Source organism: Pseudophryne corroboree, chromosome 10 (assembly GCF_028390025.1).
Source record: "Pseudophryne corroboree isolate aPseCor3 chromosome 10, aPseCor3.hap2, whole genome shotgun sequence".
Taxonomy (NCBI): Eukaryota; Metazoa; Chordata; class Amphibia; order Anura; family Myobatrachidae; genus Pseudophryne; species Pseudophryne corroboree.
In genome coordinates this window covers 52,778,792-52,798,386 of record NC_086453.1, presented here as the reverse complement: position 1 = coordinate 52,798,386, position 19,595 = coordinate 52,778,792, and the positions used below count along the sequence as shown (strand labels likewise).

Genomic DNA, 19,595 nt, shown 5'->3' with positions numbered 1-19,595 from the left:
CCACTCCCCCGGGTGGAGGTCGTGTCTGCTGAGGAAGTCTGCTTCCCAGTTGTCCACTCCCGGAATGAACACTGCTGACAGTGCTATCACATGATTTTCCGCCCAGCGAAGAATCCTTGCAACTTCCGTCATTGCTCTCCTGCTTCTTGTGCCGCCCTGTCTGTTTACGTGGGCGACTGCCGTGATGTTGTCCGACTGGATCAACACCGGCTGACCCTGAAGCAGAGGCCTTGCCTGACTTAGGGCATTGTAAATGGCCCTTAGTTCCAGGATATTTATGTGAAGTGATGTTTCCATGCCCTGGAAATTTCTTCCCTGTGTGACTGCTCCCCAGCCTCTCAGGCTGGCATCCGTGGTCACCAGGACCCAGTCCTGAATGCCGAATCTGCGGCCCTCTAGAAGATGAGCACTCTGTAACCACCACAGGAGAGACACCCTTGTCCTTGGAGACAGGGTTATCCGCTGATGCATTTGAAGATGCGATCCGGACCATTTGTCCAGCAGATCCCACTGAAAAGTTCTTGCGTGGAATCTGCCGAATGGAATCGCTTCGTAAGAAGCCACCATTTTTCCCAGGACCCTTGTGCATTGATGCACTGACACTTGGCCTGGTTTTAGGAGGTTCCTGACTAGGTCGGATAACTCCCTGGCTTTCTCCTCCGGGAGAAACACCTTTTTCTGTACTGTGTCCAGAATCATCCCTAGGAACAGCAGACGTGTCGTCGGAATCAGCTGCGATTTTGGAATATTTAGAATCCACCCGTGCTGTCGTAGTACTACTTGAGATAGTGCTACTCCGACCTCTAACTGTTCTCTGGACCTTGCCCTTATCAGGAGATCGTCCAAGTAAGGGATAATTAAGACGCCTTTTCTTCGAAGAAGAATCATCATTTCGGCCATTACCTTGGTAAAGACCCGGGGTGCCGTGGACAATCCAAACGGCAGCGTCTGAAACTGATAGTGACAGTTCTGTACCACAAACCTGAGGTACCCTTGGTGAGAAGGGCAAATTGGGACATGGAGGTAAGCATCCTTGATGTCCAGAGACACCATATAGTCCCCTTCTTCCAGGTTCGCTATCACTGCTCTGAGTGACTCCATCTTGAATTTGAACCTTTGTATGTAAGTGTTCAAGGATTTCAGATTTAAAATAGGTCTCACCGAGCCGTCCGGCTTCGGTACCACAAACAGCGTGGAATAATACCCCTTTCCCTGTTGTAGGAGGGGTACCTTGATTATCACCTGCTGGGAATACAGCTTGTGAATGGCTTCCAATACCGCCTCCCTGTCGGAGGGAGACGTTGGTAAAGCAGACTTCAGGAACCGGCGAGGGGGAGACGTCTCGAATTCCAATTTGTACCCCTGAGAAACTACCTGCAGGATCCAGGGGTCCACTTGCGAGTGAGCCCACTGCGCGCTGAAAATCTTGAGACGGGCCCCCACCGTGCCTGAGTCCGCTTGTAAGGCCCCAGCGTCATGCTGAGGACTTGGCAGAAGCGGGGGAGGGCTTCTGTTCCTGGGAAGAGGCTGCCTGCTGCAGTCTTTTTCCCCTTCCTCTGCCCCGGGGCAGATATGAGTGGCCTTTTGCCCGCTTGCCCTTATGGGGACGAAAGGACTGAGCCTGAAAAGACGGTGTCTTTTTCTGCTGAGAGGTGACCTGGGGTAAAAAGGTGGATTTCCCAGCCGTTGCCGTGGCCACCAGGTCCGATAGACCGACCCCAAATAACTCCTCCCCTTTATACGGCAATACTTCCATATGCCGTTTGGAATCCGCATCACCTGACCACTGTCGCGTCCATAACCCTCTTCTGGCAGAAATGGACAGCGCACTTACTCTTGATGCCAGAGTGCAAATATCCCTCTGTGCATCTCGCATATATAGAAATGCATCCTTTAAATGCTCTATAGTCAATAATATATTGTCCCTGTCCAGGGTATCAATATTTTCAGTCAGGGAATCCGACCAAGCCACCCCAGCACTGCACATCCAGGCTGAGGCGATTGCTGGTCGCAGTATAATACCAGTATGTGTGTATATACTTTTTAGGATATTTTCCAGCTTCCTATCAGCTGGTTCCTTGAGGGCGGCCGTATCAGGAGACGGTAACGCCACTTGTTTTGATAAGCGTGTGAGCACGTCACTGCTAGGGGGTGTTTCCCAACGCGCCCTAACCTCTGGCGGGAAAGGGTATAATGCCAATAATTTTTTTGAAATTAGCAGTTTTTTATCGGGGGAAACCCACGCTTCATCACACACCTCATTCAATTCATCTGATTCAGGAAAAAATAAGAATTTACTTACCGATAATTCTATTTCTCGTAGTCCGTAGTGGATGCTGGGGACTCCGTCAGGACCATGGGGGATAGCGGCTCCGCAGGAGACAGGGCACAAAAGTAAAAGCTTTAGGATCAGGTGGTGTGCACTGGCTCCTCCCCCTATGACCCTCCTCCAAGCCTCAGTTAGGATACTGTGCCCGGACGAGCGTACACAATAAGGAAGGATTTTGAATCCCGGGTAAGACTCATACCAGCCACACCAATCACACTGTACAACCTGTGATCTGAACCCAGTTAACAGCATGATAACAGCGGAGCCTCTGAAAAGATGGCTCACAACAATAATAACCCGATTTTTGTAACAATAACTATGTACAAGTATTGCAGACAATCCGCACTTGGGATGGGCGCCCAGCATCCACTACGGACTACGAGAAATAGAATTATCGGTAAGTAAATTCTTATTTTCTCTGACGTCCTAAGTGGATGCTGGGGACTCCGTCAGGACCATGGGGATTATACCAAAGCTCCCAAACGGGCGGGAGAGTGCGGATGACTCTGCAGCACCGAGTGAGAGAACTTCAGGTCCTCCTCAGCCAGGGTGTGCCCCTGACCAAGTAGCAGCTCGGCAAAGTTGTAAAGCCGAGACCCCTCGGGCAGCCGCCCAAGATGAGCCCACCTTCCTTGTGGAATGGGCATTTACATATTTTGGCTGTGGCAGGCCTGCCACAGAATGTGCAAGCTGAATTGTACTACACATCCAACTAGCAATCGTCTGCTTAGAAGCAAGAGCACCCAGTTTGTTGGGTGCATACAGGATAACAGCAAGTCAGTTTTCCTGACTCCAGCCGTCCTGGAAACCTATATTTTCTGGGCCCTGACAACATCTAGCAACTTGGAGTCCTCCAAGTCCCTAGTAGCCGCAGGTACCACAATAAGCTGGTTCAGGTGAAACGCTGACACCACCTTAGGGAGAAACTGGGGACGAGTCCGCAGCTCTGCCCTGTCCGAATGGACAATCAGATATGGGCTTTTGTGAGACAAAGCCGCCAATTCTGACACTCGCCTGGCCGAGGCCAGGGCCAACATCATGGTCACTTTCCATGTGAGATATTTCAAATCCACAAATTTGAGCGGTTTAAAGTTAAACCAATGTGATTTGAGGAATCCCAGAACTACGTTGAGATCCCACAGTGCCACTGGAGGCACAAAAGGGGGTTGTATATGCAGTACTCCCTTGACAAACTTCTGGACTTCAGGAACTGAAGCCAATTCTTTCTGGAAGAAAATCGACAGGGCCGAAATTTTAACCTTAATGGACCCCAATTTGAGGCCCATAGACACTCCTGTTTGCAGGAAATGCAGGAATCGACCGAGTTGAAATTTCTTCGTGGGGCCTTCCTGGCCTCACACCACGCAACATATTTTCGCCACATGTGGTGATAATGTTGTGCGATCACCTCCTTCCTGGCTTTGACCAGGGTAGGAATGACCTCTTCCGGAATGCCTTTTTCCCTTAGGATCCGGCGTTCAACCGCCATGCCGTCAAACGCAGCCGCGGTAAGTCTTGGAACAGACATGGTACTTGCTGAAGCAAGTCCCTTCTTAGCGGCAGAGGCCATGAGTCCTCTGTGAGCATCTCTTGAAGTTCCGGGTACCAAGTCCTTCTTGGCCAATCCGGAGCCACGAGTATAGTTCTTACTCCTCTACGTCTTATAATTCTCAGTACCTTAGGTATGAGAAGCAGAGGAGGGAACACATACACCGACTGGTACACCCACGGTGTTACCAGAACGTCCACAGCTATTGCCTGAGGGTCTCTTGACCTGGCGCAATACCTGTCCAGTTTTTTGTTCAGGCGGGACGCCATCATGTCCACCTTTGGTCTTTCCCAACGGTTCACAATCATGTGGAAGACTTCCCGATGAAGTCCCCACTCTCCCGGGTGGAGGTCGTGCTGAGGAAGTCTGCTTCCCAGTTGTCCACTCCCGGAATGAACACTGCTGACAGTGCTATCACATGATTTTCCGCCCAGCGAAGAATCCTTGCAGTTTCTGCCATTGCCCTCCTGCTTCTTGTGCCGCCCTGTCTGTTTACGTGGGCGACTGCCGTGATGTTGTCCCACTGGATCAATACCAGCTGACCTTGAAGCAGAGGTCTTGCTAAGCTTAGAGCATTGTAAATTGCTCTTAGCTCCAGTATATTTATGTGGAGAGAAGTCTCCAGACTTGATCACACTCCCTGGAAATTTTTTCCTTGTGTGACTGCTCCCCAGCCTTTCAGGCTGGCATCCGTGGTCACCAGGACCCAGTCCTGAATGCCGAATCTGTGGCCCTTTAGTAGATGAGCACTCTGCAGCCACCACAGAAGAGACACCCTTGTCCTTGGAGACAGGGTTATCCGCTGATGCATCTGAAGATGCGATCCGGACCATTTTTCCAGCAGATCCCACTGAAAAGTTCTTGCGTGAAATCTGCCGAATGGAATCGCTTCGTAAGAAGCCACCATTTTTCCCAGGACCCTTGTGCAATGTTGCACTGACACTTTTCCTGGTTTTAGGAGGTTCCTGACTAGCTCGGATAACTCCCTGGCTTTCTCCTCCGGGAGAAACACCTTTTTCTGGACTGTGTCCAGAATCATCCCTAGGAACAGCAGACGTGTCGTCGGAGACAGCTGCGATTTTGGAATATTTAGAATCCACCCGTGCTGTCGTAGAACTACTTGAGATAGTGCTACTCCGACCTCCAACTGTTCTCTGGACCTTGCCCTTATCAGGAGATCGTCCAAGTAAGGGATAATTAAGACGCCTTTTCTTTGAAGAAGAATCATCATTTCGGCCATTACCTTGGTAAAGACCCGGGGTGCCGTGGACAATCCAAACGGCAGCGTCTGAAACTGATAGTGACAGTTTTGTACCACGAAACTGAGGTACCCTTGGTGAGAAGGGCAAATTGGGACATGGAGGTAAGCATCCTTGATGTCCAGGGACACCATATAGTCCCCTTCTTCCTGGTTCGCTATCACTGCTCTGAGTGACTCCATCTTGATTTGAACCTTTGTATGTAAATGTTCAAATATTTCAGATTTAGAATAGGTCTCACCGAGCCGTCTGGCTTCAGTACCACAATATAGTGTGGAATAATACCCCTTTCCTTGTTGTAGGAGGGGTACTTTGATTATCACCTGCTGGGAATACAGCTTGTGAATTGTTTCCAATACTGCCTCCCTGTCGGAGGGAGACGTTGGTAAAGCAGACTTCAGGAACCTGCGAGGGGGAGACGTCTCGAATTTCCAATCTGTACCCCTGGGATACTACTTGTAGGATCCAGGGGTCCACTTGCGAGTGAGCCCACTGCGCGCTGAAACTCTTGAGACGACCCCCCACCGCACCTGAGTCCGCTTGTACGGCCCCAGCGTCATGCTGAGGACTTGGCAAAAGCGGTGGAGGGCTTCTGTTCCTGGGAATGGGCTGCCTGCTGCAGTCTTCTTCCCTTTCCTCTATCCCTGGGCAGATATGACTGGCCTTTTGCCTGCTTGCCCTTATGGGGACGAAAGGACTGAGGCTGAAAAGACGGTGTCTTTTTCTGCTGAGATGTGACTTGGGGTAAAAAAGGTGGATTTTCCAGCTGTTGCCGTGGCCACCAGGTCCGATGGACCGACCCCAAATAACTCCTCCCCTTTATACGGCAATACTTCCATGTGCCGTTTGGAATCTGCATCACCTGACCACTGTCGTGTCCATAAACATCTTCTGGCAGATATGGACATCGCACTTACTCTTGATGCCAGAGTGCAAATATCCCTCTGTGCATCTTGCATATATAGAAATGCATCCTTTAAATGCTCTATAGTCAATAAAATACTGTCCCTGTCAAGGGTATCAATATTTTCAGTCAGGGAATCCAACCAAGCCACCCCAGCGCTGCACATCCAGGCTGAGGCGATCGCTGGTCGCAGTATAACACCAGTATGTGTGTATATACTTTTTAGGATATTTTCCAGCCTCCTATCAGCTGGCTCCTTGAGGGCGGCCGTATCTGGAGACGGTAACGCCACTTGTTTTGATAAGCGTGTGAGCGCCTTATCCACCCTAAGGGGTGTTTCCCAACGCGCCCTAACTTCTGGCGGGAAAGGGTATAACGCCAATAATTTTCTATCGGGGGAAACCCACGCATCATCACACACTTCATTTAATTTATCTGATTCAGGAAAAACTACAGGTAGTTTTTTCACACCCCACATAATACCCTCTTTTGTGGTACTTGTAGTATCAGAAATATGTAACACCTCCTTCATTGCCCTTAACATGTAACGTGTGGCCCAAATGGAAAATACGTTTGTTTCTTCACCGTCGACACTGGAGTCAGTGTCCGTGTCTGTGTCTGTGTCGACCGACTGAGGTAAATGGGCGTTTTAAAGCCCCTGACGGTGTTTGAGACGCCTGGACAGGTACTAATTGGTTTGCCGGCCGTCTCATGTCGTCAACCGACCTTGCAGCGTGTTGACATTATCACGTAATTCCCTAAATAAGCCATCCATTCCGGTGTCGACTCCCTAGAGAGTGACATCACCATTACAGGCAATTGCTCCGCCTCCTCACCAACATCGTCCTCATACATGTCGACACACACGTACCGACACACAGCACACACACAGGGAATGCTCTGATAGAGGACAGGACCCCACTAGCCCTTTGGGGAGACAGAGGGAGAGTTTGCCAGCACACACCAAAACGCTATATTATACAGGGACAACCTTATATAAGTGTTTTCCCTTATAGCATCTTAATATATAATAATATCGCCAAATAAGTGCCCCCCCTCTCTGTTTTAACCCTGTTTCTGTAGTGCAGTGCAGGGGAGAGCCTGGGAGCCTTCCTAGCAGCGGAGCTGTGTAGGAAAATGGCGCTGTGTGCTGAGGAGAATAGGCCCCGCCCCCTTTTCGGCGGGCTTCTTCTCCCGTTTTTCTGACAACCTGGCAGGGGTTAAATACATCCATATAGCCCCAGGGGCTATATGTGATGTATTTTTAGCCAGCATAGGTACTTTCATTGCTGCCCAGGGCGCCCCCCCAAGCGCCCTGCACCTTCAGTGACCGTTGGTGTGAAGTGTGCTGAGAGCAATGGCGCACAGCTGCAGTGCTGTGCGCTACCTCATGAAGACTGAGAAGTCTTCAGCCGCCGATTTCTGGACCTCTTCTCTCTTCAGCATCTGCAAGGGGGTCGGCGGCGCGGCTCCGGTGACCCATCCAGGCTGTACCTGTGATCGTCCCTCTGGAGCTAGTGTCCAGTAGCCTAAGAAGCCAATCCATCCTGCACGCAGGTGAGTTCACTTCTTCTCCCCTAAGTCCCTCGTTGCAGTGAGCCTGTTGCCAGCAGGACTCACTGAAAATAAAAAACCTAACAAAACTTTTACTCTAAGCAGCTCTTTAGGAGAGCCACCTAGATTGCACCCTTCTCGGCCGGGCACAAAAACCTAACTGAGGCTTGGAGGAGGGTCATAGGGGGAGGAGCCAGTGCACACCACCTGATCCTAAAGCTTTTACTTTTGTGCCCTGTCTCCTGCGGAGCCGCTATCCCCCATGGTCCTGACGGAGTCCCCAGCATCCACTTAGGACGTCAGAGAAACTACGGGTAGTTTTTTCACACCCCACATAATATCCTTTTTTGTGGTACTTGTAGTATCAGAAATGTTCAAAACCTCCTTCATTGCCGTGATCATGTAACGTGTGGCCCTACTGGAAAATACGTTTGTTTCCTCACCGTCGACACTGGAGTCAGTGTCCGTGTCTGGGTCTGTGTCGACCATCTGAGGTAACGGGCGCTTTAGAGCCCCTGACGGTGTTTGAGTCGCCTGTACAGGTAATAACTGATTTGCCGGCTGTCTCATGTCGTCAACAGTCTTTTGTAAAGTGCTGACACTATCACGTAATTCCTTCCATAAGACCATCCAGTCAGGTGTCGACTCCCTAGGGGGTGACATCACTATTACAGGCAATTGCTCCGCCTCCATAGCATTTTCCTCCTCATACATGTCGACACAACGTACCGACACACAGCACACACACAGGGAATGCTCTGATAGAGGACAGGACCCCACTAGCCCTTTGGGGAGACAGAGGGAGAGTTTGCCAGCACACACCAGAGCGCTATATATATACAGGGATAACCTTATATAAGTGTTTTTCCCTTATATAGCTGCTGTATAGATTTATCTGCCAAATTAGTGCCCCCCCTCTCTTGTTTTACCCTGTTTCTGTAGTGCAGGACTGCAGGGGAGAGTCAGGGAGCTTCCCTCCAACGGAGCTGTGAGGAAAAAATGGCGCCAGTGTGCTGAGGAGATAGGCTCCGCCCCCTTTTTGGCGGCCTTTCTCCCGCTTTTTAAAGGAAAAATTGGCCCAGGAGCTATATGTGATGTATTTTTGCCATATAAGGTGTTTTTATTGCGTCTCAGGGCGCCCCCCCCCCAGCGCCCTGCACCCTCAGTGACCGGAGTGTGAAGTGTGCTGAGAGCAATGGCGCACAGCTGCGGTGCTGTGCGCTACCTTATTGAAGACAGGACGTCTTCTGCCGCCGATTTTCCGGACCTCTTCAGTCTTCTGGCTCTGTAAGGGGGCCGGCGGCGCGGCTCTGGGACCCATCCATGGCTGGGCCTGTGATCGTCCCTCTGGAGCTAATGTCCAGTAGCCTAAGAAGCCCAATCCACTCTGCACGCAGGTGAGTTCGCTTCTTCTCCCCTTAGTCCCTCGGTGCAGTGAACCTGTTGCCAGCAGGATTCACTGAAAATAAAAAACCTATACTTAAACTTTTACCAAGCAGCTCAGGAGAGCCACCTAGTGAGCACCCTTCTCGTTCGGGCACAAAAATCTAACTGAGGCTTGGAGGAGGGTCATGGGGGGAGGAGCCAGTGCACACCAGGTAGTCCTAAAGCTTTTACTTTTGTGCCCAGTCTCCTGCGGAGCCGCTATCCCCCCATGGTCCTTTCGGAGTCCCCAGCATCCACTAGGACGTCAGAGAAATATATTATCTATGGCTCAGCACAGATGATTAAATCAAATTGACTAAGGTGCTAATTATTTCTCCTGCAGCTAAGATGGATGGATAAACTTAAAACCTGGACCGTTGGGGTGCCTTAAGGACCGCGTTTGAGAACCTCTGCCCTACCCCCTATCCGCTGCTATACCAGAACAGTCAGCAATACATTCTGAAAGATGATCTACATTTTTACCTTCAAGCTTTGGTGTCCAGTCTTCATCAGAATCACTGCAGATATCTGCATTATTCTTGCGCTGCTTGGTCATAAAAATCGGTTTTCGTGCATTGAAACCTAAATCACCGTAAATAACACACAAAAATACAACAATTTAGTTATTGAATGTCTACATTTATGAAAATTCTAAATGCTGCTTGTAATTTTCCATTTTAACAAACGCTGCAAAATACTAATTCTAAAGTTAAGGGTGTTCTACTGCTCTTAAGATATATATAGTAGGTTTATACACTATATGGGCTGTAAAACTAGCAAGACATATAATGTAAGTGGAAAAATAGTGCATGAGGTATAAGCTCAAGATTCACTTCTAATTGTATAGACCACACCGGTCTCATTGGATCTGTGGCGCATGCCACATAGGGGAGGCAATCAACTGACCATCGGACAGGACCGTGGCGGTCAATATGCCGACGCAGGAATCCCGACACCCAGGGACGTGCGCAGGGACACTTTAAGAGAGGAGGAGGACCGGGTGCAGCCTCCTCCGTTCGGGCCTCCCCTCTCTGCAGGCAGCGTGAGAGTCTGAGCACTAGAGCGCTCAGACTCTACTGGACATGCGCAGATCTCTGGGAAAATGGCGCGACGGCCATTTTCCATGAGATTTCTTTCTGCGCTTGCGCCAAACTCCGTTAAAATGGCCGCTGGGCCATTTTCCTAGAGATTTAACACCGCCGTAGACGTCGGCGCGGGACTCCGGAGGGGTGAGTATTTAGAAAATGGATGCAGCGTGTGTGGTGGGGGCCCCCTCTGGACTTGAGGGCCCGTGTGCACCGCACACACCCATTATAGAAACGCCAGTGGATGTGCGGTGAGCTATATAGCTCAGGAGGCACTGGCTAGCGCCAAAGCCAGATTTACATGCAATATATGAGCCAAAGTGTACATCTGGTCATTATACACAGGTGCAGCAGTATAAACTCCTGGAAATTTGGTGAGTTTTGATCAGAGATGAGCAGAAAAGATAGGCAGGGGAGGCCTCACCAGCCATAGACTTTTTACTCCAGAGTTTTGGCTATAAAAATTATTAGAATAATGCAAAGGAGATATTTGTAACATATTCTTTGTATTATTCATATACTTTATACAGTCAAACCTCTGGCACAAATGTTAGTATGACAGGAAAGGCTCTGCCTCACCTGCCTCACCCCACCGCATGGCCTGCGGTTGGAGTCCTGACCGCCGGCTGGTTTCCCCACTTGGGTGGTGGTCCACTCCACCCTAGGAAGAATAGAACCCTGTGGCGACCGAAGGGGACCCATTGCGCTCGCCGCTGGGATCATGGCATCGGTCTCCTGACAGCCAGGATCCCGACTGCCGGGATCTCATACTGATCCTGCTGCATAGTACTGATGTTTGGTACTTTGCACATGTGCCGGACCCGTACTACACATGTGCAGTACGGGTCTGCGACATCGGATGCAGATCAGCAGCAGACTGTCAGTGATTGACAGTCTGCTGCTGTTTGGGGGCAGGTAGGAGGGGTTGGCGAAGGCCTCTGTTTCCCAAAATGGAGGCGTATAGGCACAATCGTGGGGGAGTGATGAGGCCAGTATCTCCGCCTGAAGATGAGAATTTCCTGGCTTCTTTGTAGCAGATGTGGCAGCTGGCCTGCGTGACGGGGGGCCGATGGTGTCGCAGGTGATCTGATACTGCGTCTTAGGATGCAGCATAGATCACTAATGCAAGGAGGAGGCCTGCTGCTGCATTACCATATTGATGCATCCATGTAAGCAGCAGTGATAGTTACTTCGTCCACATCTGAATCATACCCAGATCACAGGGATCTGAGGCCCTCATTCCGAGTTGATCGCTCGCTAGCTGCTTTTAGCAGCAGTGCACACGCTAGGCCGCCGCCCTCTGGGAGCGTATCTTAGCTTAGCAGAACTGCTCGTAAAAATTTTCATGCAGTTTCTGTGCAGCTCCAAACCTACTTCTTCCTTGCGATCACCTCAGTCAGTTTAGTTCCTGCTTTGACGTCACAAACACGCCCTGCGTTCGGCCAGCCACTCCCCCATTTCCCCAGGCACGCCTGTGTTTTTACCTGACACGCCTGCTTTTTTTAGCACACTCCCGGAAAACGGCCAGTTACCACCCAGAAACACCCACTTCCTGTCAGTCACTCACCGATCAACAGAGCGACAGAAAAGCGTAGCTCGAACTTGTGTAAAACTGCATAGTTTTGTGTGAAAGTACTTCGTGCGTGCGTACTGTGGCCCGTACGCATGCGCAGAAATGCCGCTTTTTCACCTAATCGCTGCGCTGCGACCGAAAGCAGCTAGCGATCAACTCGGAATGAGGGCCTGAGTGCGGCACCGTCACTGCCTAATTGGTCCCTTCATTTGGCTAGCAGCGTGCCTGGAACGGCACCCTGCAGAAAGCATTGTTGCCGAGTGAGTCTATGGTCACGCAGACTGGCCTTGGCAGTAGCAATGCTGCCGCCATGTTTTTCTGCATACAAGATCGAACCTGAAGGCAGATATACTCCCCAAAAATAGGCATGACACACCTGTGTTTTTGCCGCCACTCCGTTACTTCTCCCAAACGGCCTTTTCTTGTCAATCACTCGCGTTTGAATTCTCACTGCGAGCGGCATCGCAGAGGTACCTTGGCGCGTGCAGTAAGATGATGAGGACACATCTGTAGGCCCAGAGTATGCACCGCAGTGGTCGAATGACTGACATTCCCTTTGTTCCTACAAATGGGAGGAACAGGGAAAGGTCTCCTCCCACTGTAAAGGAACCCAGATATCGTGGCCATATACACTCACAGCGTACTGTATATCTCACAGCATATGGCCATGACACCTGCTGGGTGTCAGGCTGTTTAGCTGCACGTGTATGCCCAGTGTCACCCATAATACTGGAGGAATCCATACCTAGTTTGGCTAATCAAACAGACTAGTACAGAAATACCTGACATTAAGGGTTCTGATTACTAACGATGCACCATAATGGTCTGATAACATATTGCATCAGACCATACTTCCCTACTCTCCCGGATTCTGCAGGAGACACCCGGTTTTTCGAGTAGTCCCCCGCAGCCCCGGAAGAGTGGGCACACCTCCCGCATTCTGCCCACTTCCTAGTGAAGTGGACAGAATGTGGAGAAAGATACAGCAAAATCGCGGACTGGTGGAGGGGGCGGAGCCCAATGACGCAATTATACGCTAATCACGTCATTTAGCTCCGCCCCCTATGCAAACATTAACCCACTGTGGGCTTTTCCTGGCGAGTAGGCGGGGCTTAATGTTGTAATTATCTCAGCCCCGCCCTCATCACCGCCCACCTGCTTCTTCTCTCCGGGCATCTCCCGGAGAGGAGATTTGAGATGTCGGTAAGTATGCATCAGACTGTAGTGCTAAATACATACCTCTTAACATATTTTAAAAAGCACATGTTAGAACACAAAATAAGATTTTAAACCTACCGGTAAATCTATTTCTCCTAGTCCGTAGAGGATGCTGGGGACTTCGTAAGGACCATGGGGTATAGACGGGCTCCGCAGGAGACATGGGCACCTAAAAGAACTTTACCTATGGGTGTGCACTGGCTCCTCCCTCTATGCCCCTCCTCCAGACCTCAGTTAGAGAACTGTGCCCAGAGGAGATGGACAATATGAGGGCAGGATTTTATAAATCCAAGGGCAAGATTCCTACCAGCCCACACCAATCATACCATGTAATCTGGAACATACATAACCAGTTAACAGTATGAACAAACAACAGTAGCGGTCCAAGACCGATTCCAACTGTAACATAACCCTTATGTAAACAACAACTATATACAAGTCTTGCAGAGTTTCCGCACTGGGACGGGCGCCCAGCATCCTCTACGGACTAGGAGAAAATAAGAATTTACTTACCGATAATTCTATTTCTCGTAGTCCGTAGTGGATGCTGGGGACTCCGTCAGGACCATGGGGAATAGCGGCTCCGCAGGAGACAGGGCACAAAAGTAAAAGCTTTAGGATCAGGTGGTGTGCACTGGCTCCTCCCCCTATGACCCCCCTCCAAGCCTCAGTTAGGATACTGTGCCCGGACGAGCGTACACAATAAGGAAGGATCTTGAATCCCGGGTAAGACTCATACCAGCCACACCAATCACACTGTACAACCTGTGATCGGAACCCAGTTAACAGTATGATAAAACGTAGAAGCCTCTGAACAGACGGCTCACAACAATAACAACCCGATTTTTTTGTAACAAAAACTATGTACAAGTATTGCAGACAATCCGCACTTGGGATGGGCGCCCAGCATCCACTACGGACTACGAGAAATAGAATTATCGGTAAGTAAATTCTTATTTTCTCTAACGTCCTAAGTGGATGCTGGGGACTCCGTCAGGACCATGGGGATTATACCAAAGCTCCCAAACGGGCGGGAGAGTGCGGATGACTCTGCAGCACCAAATGAGAGAACTCCAGGTCCTCCTCAGCCAGGATATCAATTTTGTAGAATTTTACACGTATTTGCTCCTGACCAAGTAGCTGCTCGGCAAAGTTGTAAAGCCGAGACCCCTCGGGCAGCCGCCCAAGATGAGCCCACCTTCCTTGTGGAGTGGGCATTTACAGATTTTTGGCTGTGGCAGGCCTGCCACAGAATGTGCAAACTGAATTGTACTACAAATCCAGCGAGCAATCGTCTGCTTAGAAGCAGGAGCACCCATCTTGTTGGGTGCATACAGGCTAAACAGCGAGTCAGATTTTCTGACTCCAGTCGTCCTGGAAACATATATTTTCAGGGCCCTGACAACGTCAAGTAACTTGGAGTCCTCCAAGTCCCTAGTAGCCGCAGGTACCACAATAGGTTGATTCATGTGAAAAACAGAAAACACCTTAAGGAGAAATTGAGGACGAGTCCTCAATTCTGCCCTGTCAGAATGAAAAATTAAGTAAGGGCTTTTATATGATAAAGCCGCCCATTCTGACACACGCCTGGCTGAAGCCAGGGCTAATAGCATCATCACCTTCCATGTGAAATATTTTAAGTCCACAGTGGTGAGTGGATCAAACCAATGTGACTTTAGGAAACTCAAAACAACATTGAGATCCCAAGGTGCCCCTGGGGGCACAAAAGGAGGCTGTATATGCAGTACCCCTTTTACAAACGTCTGAACTTCAGGCACTGAAGCCAGTTCTTTCTGGAAGAAATTCGACAGGGTCGAAATTTGAACCTTAATGGACCCTAATTTTAGGCCCATAGACAGTCCTGTTTTCAGGAAATGTAGGAAACGACCCAGTTGGAATTCCTCTGTAGGGACCTTCTTGGCCTCACACCACGCAACATATTTTCGCCAAATGCGGTGAAAATGTTTTGCGGTTACATCCTTTCTGGCTTCGACCAGGGTAGGGATGACTTCATCTGGAATGCCCTTTCAGGATCCGGCGTTCAACTGCCATGCCTTCAAACGCAGCCGCGGTAAGTCTTGGAACAGACAAGGCCCCTGCTGGAGCAGGTCCTTTCTTAAAGGTAGAGGCCACGGTTCTTCCGTGAGCATCTCTTGAAGTTCCGGGTACCAAGTCCTTCTTGACCCATCCGGAACCACGAGTATCGTTCTTACTCATCTCCTTCTTATGATTCTCAGTACTTTGGTATGAGATGCATAGGAGGGAACACATACCCTGACTGGTACACCCACAGTGTTACCAGAGCGTCCACCGCTATTGCCTGAGGGTCCCTTGACCTGGCGCAATATCTGTCTAGTTTTTTGTTCAGGCGGGACGCCATCATGTCCACCTTTGGTTTTTCCCAACGGTTTACAATCATGTGGAAGACTTCCCGCTGAAGTCCCCACTCTCCCGGGTGGAGGTTATGCCTGCTGAGGAAGTCTGCTTCCCAGTTTTCCACTCCCGGAATTAACACTGCTGAGAGTGTTATCACATGATTTTTCGCCCAGCGAAGAATCCTTGCAGTTTCTGCCATTTCCCTCCTGCTTCTTGTGCCGCCCTGTCTGTTTTCGTGGGCGACTGCCGTGATGTTGTCCCACTGGATCAATACCGGCTGACCTTGAAGCAGAGGTCTTGCTAAGCTTAGAGCCTTGTAAATTGCCCTTAGCTCCAGTATATTTATGTGGAGAGAAATCTCCAGACTTGATCACACTCCCTGGAAATTTTTTCCTTGTGTGACTGCTCTCCAGCCACTCAGGCTGGCATCCGTGGTCACCAGGACTCAGTCCTGAATGCCGAATCTGCGGCCCTTTCATAGATGAGCACTCTGCAGCCACCGCAGAAGAAAACACCCTTGTCCTTGGAGACAGGGTTATCCGCTGATGCATCTGAAGATGCGATCCGGACCATTTTCCCAGCAGATCCCACTGAAAGGTTCTTGCGTGAAATCTACCGAATGGGATCGCTTTGTAAGAAACCACCATTTTTCACAGGACCCTTGTGCAATGCACTGATACTTTTCCTGGTTTTAGGAGGTTCCTGACTAGCTCGGATAACTCCCTGGCTTTCTTCTCCGGGAGAAAACATCCTTTTCTGGACTGTGTCCAGAATCATCCCTTGGAACATTAGACGTGTCGTCGGAAAAAGCTGCGATTTTGGAATATTTAGAATCCACTCGTGCTGCCGTAGAACTACTTGAGATAGTGCTACTCCGACCGCCAACTGTTCTCTGGACCTTGCCCTTATCAGGAAAGCGTCCATATTTCTTTTAGGAAGAATCATCATTTCGGCCATTACCTTGGTAAAGACCCGGGGTGCCGTGGACAATCCAAACGGCAGCGTCTGAACTGATAGTGACAGTTCTGTACCACGAACCTGAGATACCCTTGGTGAGAAGGGCAAAATTTGGACATGTAGGTAAGCGTCCCTGATATCCAGTGACACCATATCGTCCTGGTTCGCTATCACTGCTCTGAGTGACTCCATCTTGATTTGAACCCTTGTATGTAATTGTTCAAATCTTTCAGATCTCACCGAGCCGTCTGGCTTCAGTACCACAATATAGTGTGGAATAATACCCCTTCCCTTGTTGTAGGAGGGGTAATTTGATTATCACCTGCTGGGAATAGAGCCTGTGAATTTTTTTTTTTTTCCCCCCCCAATACTGCCTCCCTGTCGGAGGGAGACGTTGGTAAAGCAGACTTCAGGAACTTGTGAGGGGGAGACGTCTCGAATTTCCAATGTACACCTGGGATACTACGTGTAAGATCCAGGAGTCCACTTGCGAGTGAGCCCACTGCGTGCTGAAACTCTTGAGATGACCCCCCACCGCACCTGAGTCCGCTTGTATGGCCCCAGCGTCATGCTGCGGACTTGGCAGAAGCTGTGGAGGACTTCTGTTCCTGGGAATGGGCTGCCTGCTGCAGTCTTCTTCCCTTTCCTCTAACCCTGGGCAGATATGACTGGCCTTTTGCCCGCCTGCCTTTATGGGTACGAAAGGACTGAGACTGAAAAGACTGTCCTTTTCTGCTGAGATGTGACTTGGGGTAACAAAAGTGGATTTTCCAGCCGTTGCCATGGCCACCAGGTCCTATGGACCGCCCCTTTATACGGCAATACTTCCATGTGCCGTCTGGAATTTGCATCACCTGACCACTGTCGTGTCTATAAACATCGTCTGGCAGATATGGACATCACATTTACTCTTGATGCCAGAATGCAAATATCCCTCTGTGCATCTCGCATATATAGAAATGCATCCTTAAAATGCTCTATATTCAATAAAATATTGTCCCTGTCAAGGGTATCAATATTTTCAGTCAGGAAATCCGACCAAGCCCCCCCAGCGCTGCACATCCAGGCTGAGGCGATTGCTGGTCGTAGTATAACACCAGTATGTGTGTATATACTTTTTAGGATATTTTTCAGCTTCCTATCAGCTGGCTCCTTGATGGCGGCCGTATCTGGAGACGGTAACGCCACTTGTTTTTATAAGCGTGTGAGCGCCTTATCCACCCTAAGGTGTGTTTCCCAACTCGCCCTCACTTCTGGCGGGAAAGGGTATACCTCCAATAATTTTCTATCGGAGGAAACCCACGTATCATCACACACTTTAATTTATCTGATTCAGGAAAAACTACAAGTAGATTATTCCCACCCTACATAATACCCTTATTTGTGGTACTTGTTGTATCAGAAATATGTAACACCTCCTTCATTGCCCTTAACATGTAACGTGTGGCCCTAAAGGAAAATACGTTTGTTTCTTCACCGTCGACACTGAAGTCAGTGTCCGTGTCTGTGTCGACCAACTGAGGTAAATGGGCGTTTTTACAAGCCCCTGACGGTGTCTGAGACGCCTGGACAGGTACTAATTTGTTTGCCGGCCGTCTCATGTCGTCAACCGACCTTGCATCATGTTGACATTATCACGTAATTCCTAAATAAGCCATCCATTCCGGTGTCGACTCCCTAGAGAGTGACATCACCAATACAGGCAATTTGCTCCGCCTCCTCACCAACATCGTCCTCCTACATGTCGACACACACGTACCGACACACAGCACACACACAGGGAATGCTCTGATAGAGGACAGGACCCCACTAGCCCTTTGGGGAGACAGAGGGAGAGTTTGCCAGCACACACCAAAAACGCTATAATTATACAGGGACAACCCCTTATACAAGTGTTTTCCCTTATAGCATTTTCACATATGTAATCATATCGCCAAATAAGTGCCCCCCCTCTCTGTTTTAACCCTGTTTCTGTAGTGCAGGGGAGAGCCTGGGAGCCTTCCTCACAGCAGAGCTGAGCAGGAAAATGGCGCCGTGTGCTGAGGAGAATAGGCCCCGCCCCCTAAAACGGCGGGCTCTTCTCCCGGAGTTTGTGAGATCTGGCAGGGGTTAAATACATCCATATAGCCTCAAGGGCTATATGTGATGTATTTTTTAGCCATAAAAGGTATTATACATTGCTGCCCAGGGCGCCCCCAGCAGCGCCCTGCACCCTCCGTGACCGTTGGTGTGAAGTGTGTGACAACAATGGCGCACAGCTGCAGTGCTGTGCGCTACCTTCATGAAGACTGAAAAGCCTTCTGCCGCCGGTTTCTGGACCTTCAATCTTCAGCATCTGCAAGGGGGGTCGGCGGCGCGGCTCCGGGACGAACCCCAGGGTGAGACCTGTGTTCCGACTCCCTCTGGAGCTAATGGTGTCCAGTAGCCTAAGAAGCCAATCCATCCTGCACGCAGGTGAGTTGAACTTCTCTCCCCTAAGTCCCTCGATGCAGTGAGCCTGTTGCCAGCAGGACTCACTGAAAATAAAAAACCTAAAAACTTTTTCTAAGCAGCTCCTTAAGAGAGCCACCTAGATTGCACCCTGCTCGGACGGGCACAAAAACCTAACTGAGGCTTGGAGGGGGGTCATAGGGGGAGGAGCCAGTGCACACCACCTGATCCTAAAGCTTTTACTTTTGTGCCCTGTCTCCTGCGGAGCCGCTATTCCCCATGGTCCTGACGGAGTCCCCAGCATCCACTTAGGACGTTAGAGAAATAGATTTACCGATAGGTTTAAAATCTTATTTTCTCTTACGTCCTAGAGGATGCTGGGGACTCCGTAAGGATCATGGGGTTTATACCAAAGCTCCCAATCCGGCGGGAGAGTGCGTATGACTCTGCAGCACCGACTGAGCAAATGCTAGGTCCTCATCAGCCAGGGTATCAAATGTGTAGAATTTAGCAAAAGTGTTTGACCCCGACCAAGTTGCTGCTTGGCAAAGCTGTAATGCCGAGACGCCCCGGGCAGCCGCCCAAGAAGAGCCCACCTTCCTAGTGGAATGGGCCTTAACCGAATACGGTAACGGCAATCCAGCCGTAGAATGAGCCTGCTGAATCGTGTTACAGATCCAGCGAGCAATAGTCTGCTTCGAAGCAGGCGCGCCAATCTTGTTGGCAGCATACAGGACAAACAGAGCCTCTGTTTTCCTAATTCTAGCCGTCCTGGCTACATAAATCCTCAAGGCCCTGACTACATCCAGGGACCTGGAATCCTCCAAGTCACTCGTAGCCACAGGCACCACAATGGGTTGGTTCAAATGGAATGAAGAAACCACCTTAGGCAAAAATTGAGGGCGAGTCCTCAATTCCGCTCTATCAACATGAAAA

General features: G+C 49.9%; 1 protein-coding gene across 7 annotated transcripts in view; it reads right to left on the bottom strand.

Moving 5' to 3' along the window:
- The window catches only part of PRDM9 (PR/SET domain 9), a 384,129-nt gene that overhangs the window by 258,352 nt on the left and 106,182 nt on the right, over positions 1 to 19,595 (bottom strand). For 6 of the 7 annotated variants that reach the window (XM_063942393.1, XM_063942392.1, XM_063942396.1 and 3 more), the window contains one exon: positions 9,504 to 9,602. In XM_063942393.1, the coding sequence (XP_063798463.1) occupies positions 9,504 to 9,602 (99 nt within the window). Of the gene's footprint in view, positions 1 to 9,503; positions 9,603 to 19,595 lie in introns of those variants that run through there. The other variant, XM_063942398.1, reaches the window with a different exon arrangement.